Source organism: Limulus polyphemus, unplaced genomic scaffold (genome assembly GCF_000517525.1).
Source record: "Limulus polyphemus unplaced genomic scaffold, Limulus_polyphemus-2.1.2 Scaffold1401, whole genome shotgun sequence".
NCBI lineage: Eukaryota > Metazoa > Arthropoda > Merostomata > Xiphosura > Limulidae > Limulus > Limulus polyphemus.
In genome coordinates this window covers 54,258-60,714 of record NW_013667011.1, presented here as the reverse complement: position 1 = coordinate 60,714, position 6,457 = coordinate 54,258, and the positions used below count along the sequence as shown (strand labels likewise).

Sequence of the window (6,457 nt, the reverse complement as noted above, 5' to 3'; positions counted from 1 at the left end):
TACAGAGTACTAATATAAATGAAAATAGGTCCACACACTAATTATCTTGTGCTACAACATGCCTAGAACTCAAGGTTCTCTTGAATTGTCAGATTTGTTAGAGGAAGGATAGTTGGTCAAGCAAATAGGTGGAATAAGTCAGTGACAAATTTTGCAGAATTTGGAAATCCCGCTTTCCACAGTCAACAGAATCATCGTGCAGTTCAGGAAACATGGCAAGGAAACAACTGAGCAGCATCCGGATTGTCCTGGTCCATCGGAGAGGACAAAAAGGGCTGACAAGAGGAGCATTGAAATGGATCCCAGATTAACGACTGAAGAAGTGGCCAAAGTTGGTGGGATGAGCCCGAAATCTGTTCAACGGATTCTCTACAGATTGGGTTATCGTTGCAGAGCAGCTAGACAGAAGCCCTTATTAAGACCTGCCAACATAGTCAGATGAAAGAAGTGGGAAAGTGATAGGATGACCAAGCCTCTGGACTTTTGGAAGACTGTATTGTTCTGAGACGAATCAAGATTCGCTCAATTTTCTGACAGTGGAAGGATATGGGTCTGGAGAATGCCTCACCAAGAGTTTTGGCTCAATAGATTGCAGCCAACTGTGAAGCATGGTGGTTTCAGAGTGATGGTTTGGGGAGCTATTTGGGTTGGTGGGAGATCGAGCTTAGTGGAGTGCGTTGGCAACATAAATTTTGTGAAATACGTCGAAATATTGGAGAAAGGACTCTTGCCACTTTATTCCTCGGGTTTCATGGACAAGAACACAACGTTGTTCCAGGAAGATGTAGCACCGTGTCACACTGCTAGAAACACCTAAAAGTGGCAGGAAGAAAATGGTATCCGGAAGTTGCCTTTGCCGAGCCAATCTCCTGACATGAACCCCATCGAAAACCTCTGGGCCATACTTGACCGGCAAGTCAAGAATCAACCAAAAAAAACCAACCTCAAAGAGCGATCTACTCCAAGTTTTGAAGCAAGAGTGGGCAAAAATCCCACAATTTAAAATTGACGAGATGATTCTCACGATGCCCCAAAGGATCAACGAACTCCACGAAGCAAAAGGAAGATCTACTAGATATCAATTTATGTGAATATGACTGAAAAATTTCATTTTTTCTGAAAAGGTGGTGTCTATTTACTTGTGACCACGCTGTGTATATACTTGTGAGTGGATCCCAACCTGTAGTCATAGAGTGATGTATTCCGAGCCACCAGAACCACGATGAGAAGGTGAGCGACATTGAAGTGGACTAACCTTCTCAACCTAAAAAAGGCAACATCCCAAACTCTGAATGACAGGACCCTGTATGCCATAGTCAGCCTGAGGAAACAGAACTCATCCAGTTTGGAATTATGAACACACATCTTCACTCCCTAACTGAGTGGGCAAGATAAATTCTTCTTGATTCCAGAATTATGGGGAGGGTATAGAACAAACTGTGCTCAACCAAAGACCTGGGATGGGACCATTCTACATCCAGAATTACGAGGAGACAATGACCTTTCTTCCATGAACAATACACTTAATCAATATTGATAAAAAAGAAGGGCCATTGTCAACCCAACCAGATAGGCAAGCATCAAATGTGAACCTGTATTAGAATAAATTCCCGCATAGGTGCCTCTCCTTCCAAAATCTGGGAAAAAACATCCAGGATCACGGGTAGGAGGGCCCCAACTTTGCCCTCTCTCCAAGAGTAGAGGAATTCACTCGAACATTCTGGAGGAATAACCTCTGTCAACCGCTGAAGTGACTGGAAACCAGGTGTGGTAAGGACTCTCTAGTTCCAAGTAGAATCTAGGGGTAATGCACATTGGGAAGTCCTGGAGAACAGTACTCTGGAAACAGTGCAACAGGTGAACCAAGTTCCCTATAGTTTTAAAACCAATCCAAATTTATTCAATTCAATTGTCAGCATGGACAAGCAGGATCTCCTTATAATTTACTTGTGATAGTCCATGAGTGGTGGTCCAGCATAGTATAGTAATACCACCCAGTCAACCTCTAGGTGGTCTTATGGAACACCTCATTTCTGCAGAACCTGTTGCAACCTAGATAAAGTATATTGAATTAGTGGTTGCTAATGCCAAATTTCTTTGATAAAAGCACACCTGCCTGGGCAAAACTTGCTACATAGTGGGATCCTGTGAAAATGAGATAAGGACCCTGAAAGATAAAGAAGAGACAAGAGTAGCAATGACAGTACTTACACCTCTGTATAATCTAGTAGATGTGGTTAAGATAGCTATAGGGAGTAGTCAAAAACCCTCAGAGGAAGATACTGCCAAATCATGCAAATGATGTGAGATATAAAGTATTGGGGGAAGTCCATATACCAGCCCGCACAATGTCCTCCAGTGGACAATTCAACCAGGCCACTGAGATGGCCAAACAGGAAGCAAGTGGAAGAGGTAGGCACTCCTGAAGGTACTGCACAAGCAGAAACCAGGGTTTAGCAACCAATCCAGGCTGTTAACAGGACCCAACAATGGGTTGGAACAAATCATAGCTAGTACCTTGGGCTACATACATCTTGGTGGGAAGGCCTAGAGGTGTAATCCTGTCCCATCCTGACAGAATGCATCTATTACCAAAGCCCGAAGATGAGATACTGGAGACCAGATTACTAGTAGTTGGGTGTTCCAATCAGTTTCAGATTGAGAACCAATACAACAGAAAAACCCCACAATGCAACATCCATTCAGTCGGAAGAATCAGTTTGGGTTGAGACAATTGATCTGTCACCAAAGTCATCACCCATGGTACATGACAAGCTAGTAGGGTGATATGATAGGAGAGGTCCCAAGAAAAAAGATCCAAGGTTCGAAAACAAAGAGCCCTGGACAAAGTGCCCTTTGATGGGAAAAGCAAGACACCACCATGGAATTGTCAAAGTGAAGCCTGACAATTTTCCCATTAATAAGCCCAGACCATGATACATTGCCCTTTGAACAGCAAGAAGGTCTAAAACATTGTGTAGGGAAGACTTGTTGTCCATGTGTCAACCCTGGAATAGGAGAGACCTGATTTGACTCTGTGCCAGAAATAGAAATCCAGGAATTGATGTTGTACATCAGTTTGCCAAACAATAAAAATATATATATTTTGTTATGCAAATCAACTAGGCAACGATCACAGTACACGAAACCCATTAGTAAACTCTTGCCCCACAGTGGCACAGCGGTATGTCTGCAAACTTACAACGCTAGAATCCACGTTTTGATACCCGTGGTGGGCAGAGCACAGATGGCCCACTGTGTAGCTTTGTGCTTAATTACATTCAAACAAACAATAGTAAATGCTTTGTCAAGAAAAAGTGATAATATTATCTGAATGAGGTGCTTATATACAGTACCAGGTTAGAGGGAGTATTGACATAGGTGGACAGATATTGTCAAGGGCAAGTAGGTGAGGAATGAAAGACTGGAGAAAGTGAGAATGCTTAGATGGGCAAAGGAAGAAAACCCTGGCAGTCGAGTAATAGTTGTAGTGTGAGGGGAACAAAAATATGTCTTGGAAATATTATTCAGGCAAAGCATAATTTTTATAGCCTTCAATCTTATTTGTTTACAAAGCCATAAACCAGAAAATCAGACCCATTTGCTACATCCTCTCTTTTACAAATTGCCAATAGTTTTCTCTGATAGCTTATATTACTTATAACCAATAGAAAGCCAAACATTTAATCTATCAAAATGATGTATTATATTACATTACTTTCTGTACAGAGAATTGTCTATTTTGCCTCCAGTTCTATACTTCTTTCTCACAAGAATCAAATCAATAAGCTTAGCTTATGTGTATAGTTGGAAAGCCAGAAAAATCATTATAGTTATAAGACATTGTTTGCTTTTTGCACATTATTATTCTGTGTTCTCAGGTGCATTATCTAATCCAATCAAATAATATTTATTGTAGTAGTACCATTAGTATAAAAAAGTATGCTTAAGTTTCATCAACAGTTGACAGCAGAAAATATGAAGACCCAGATAAGTACTATATTTCATGTTTTTCATGTGTATTCTATGTTTATTATTATAAGTGTAAGTAAAATGTAAAAATTTTAAAATTATTAGAAATAATAATCCAGGTGCATTATCTAATCCAATCAAATAATATTTATTGTAGTAGTACCATTAGTATAAAAAAGTAAGCTTAAGTTTCATCAACAGTTGACAGCAGAAAATATGAAGACCCAGATAAGTACTATATTTCATGTTTTTCATGTGTATTCTATGTTTATTATTATAAGTGTAAGTAAAATGTAAAAATTTTAAAATTATTAGGTTAGATAAGGTAAGATAACGAAAAATAATGATTTGCAGTCATTACAGAAAGAAAAAAAAAGGGGGTAATTCAGAATTCTTTCCTAATTTCTAAAAGTGGTTACGAGGTTAGTCAAATTGACAGACCCTGTATAGAGTTATAATATTTAAAATAACAGATAAAATATAAAGTTTTCTAAAAAACAAATTTATATTTACTTAGAAGGTTTCAGGGATAACACAAATGAAATTTGAAAATTTTCAGATCAAGAAAAGTATTTTTCATCTTAAAATGAAAATCACTTTTCAATCAGAGCAGTCAATACACTGACTCCATATAATTATGGACAAAGTTTTAGTAAAAATATTTAATTAAACATTAATTTTTTTTTTACAAAAGACTTTTAATGCTTATTGAAAGCTTGTCAAATTTCATGAAGATACATTACGTACTTTCAGAGTTATGGTATGTATATCACCATACTTACTTGGTGGTTCTAAGGCCATGTAAAATACATGAGCCCATTGCAATAGGGTTAATTTAATCATTAAAAACAGCATTGAATCAAATCTAAAACAAATAATACTTTGCTAATCACACAATCAAGAATTTAAAGAGAATGATAAAACATTATTCTCTGCAATATACGTAAATACATCTGCTAAGGATGAAAAAAAAGGAAAAAGAAACATCATTATCAGTATATGCCATACTAAACATGCTAGATAATTATACTATTAACAATATTCACTATACTAGTTAGTATATCAAATGTCATTAATTTTCATTTTTATTTATTGTTTATTATCATACTTTTATTATTAAGATTGCTTCAGAATGTTAGCTTAAAATATTTATTTAGGACTAACTTAAATTTCCTAAAATATCCAAACTTCATGAGATATTATTGGAATTAAAGCCAAAAATAGTGCTAAAACAGCAAGGGTACCCAACTCATAAAATAATGCATTATAATCTTTACAAGTAGAAACACAAGAAAAATACATACACTAACAGATAAGGTTATTTTAAGGTTTGCTCTGAGTACAAAGCTTACTCTGACTGGAAGTTATTATTATATGCATTAACAATACAGCAAGTTCAAAGATGGCAAAATAAATGTGATAAAAATTTTAAATAAGCGATATTTTACTGTTAAAAATTCACATCTTCATAAATCATTCCTAGAATCATAGAAATAAAAATGTTAGTGAGGGATGACATAGCCTTTAGCAGTTATTTTATTTTGCTCTAAAGAGATTTCACGTAAAAAAAACATTATTATTCTTGCAGTTATCAACTTGTAAAAGGATACCAAAAAAGTAATTACAAACTAATATTTATATTTACAATTTTCTTACAGTTCCATCTCTATCAGAAGCCACCACAGTTGTAACAGTTGTGCCCAGTGGAACAGTATCTTGAAGACGAATAGGGAGAAGAATAACTGAGAATGTAGGAGGAATGTCATTCTTGTCCTACACAAGAAAATTTGTGTTATAATTTTTGAATTTTCAAGTAAAAAAAAAAGCAATGTTCTAATTTTATACACAGGTAGATGATTTATTTGTGTTTCTTAGATTTTTTTTGTGTAAGGGGGTCTCATGGACACATGCATCTACAGTAAAACTGATTGACTTACAGGTTCATTGTAAGCAGGTCTCTATGTATTTTGGCACAATATCTGGAGTTTTTGGAACCACCAGGAACTCTGAAAACTACTCTGCACTTATAGCAGTGGTCCTTTTAGCAGGCTAACAAAATTGAAGATAATCAGCTTACTGAAGAACATAGCTTTAAGTAGCAAAGATCAGGATTAAAAGCACTTGGGCTACTCAGATTCTAGTGGTCAGAAGTTCAGCTTGTTTTGCAAGTTGTAATCAGAAGTGAATCCTTTAAGGAGTTATTGCAGAAAAAGGAAAAATGGAATAAAACTCATAAAATGTGGCATACTTATAACAGCAACAGCACACACACACACGCACACATACAATGAACTGAAAAACATGACACCATAGAACTTGTGAACATCCTACTCTACCATGGTTTTTAAGTGATTTCACACATTTCTGCCATGATTAGGTTCTCTGCTGTATCATTGCCTAGCAACTTTCATCCCTGCAGACAAACATAGCCAGATATAATATACATGAGAAGTAATAATGGCTGGAGACGGCTTAAATGGGTAAT

The 6,457-nt window shown here is 36.5% G+C and overlaps 1 protein-coding gene across 1 annotated transcript in view; it reads right to left on the bottom strand.

Moving 5' to 3' along the window:
- LOC106463415 (cadherin-99C-like) overlaps window positions 1-6,457 on the bottom strand; it is a 153,988-nt gene that overhangs the window by 101,776 nt on the left and 45,755 nt on the right. The window contains exon 5 of the mRNA XM_013923440.2: window positions 5,629-5,745. Within this exon, the coding sequence (XP_013778894.2) occupies window positions 5,629-5,745 (117 nt within the window). The remainder of the gene's footprint in view (window positions 1-5,628; window positions 5,746-6,457) is intronic.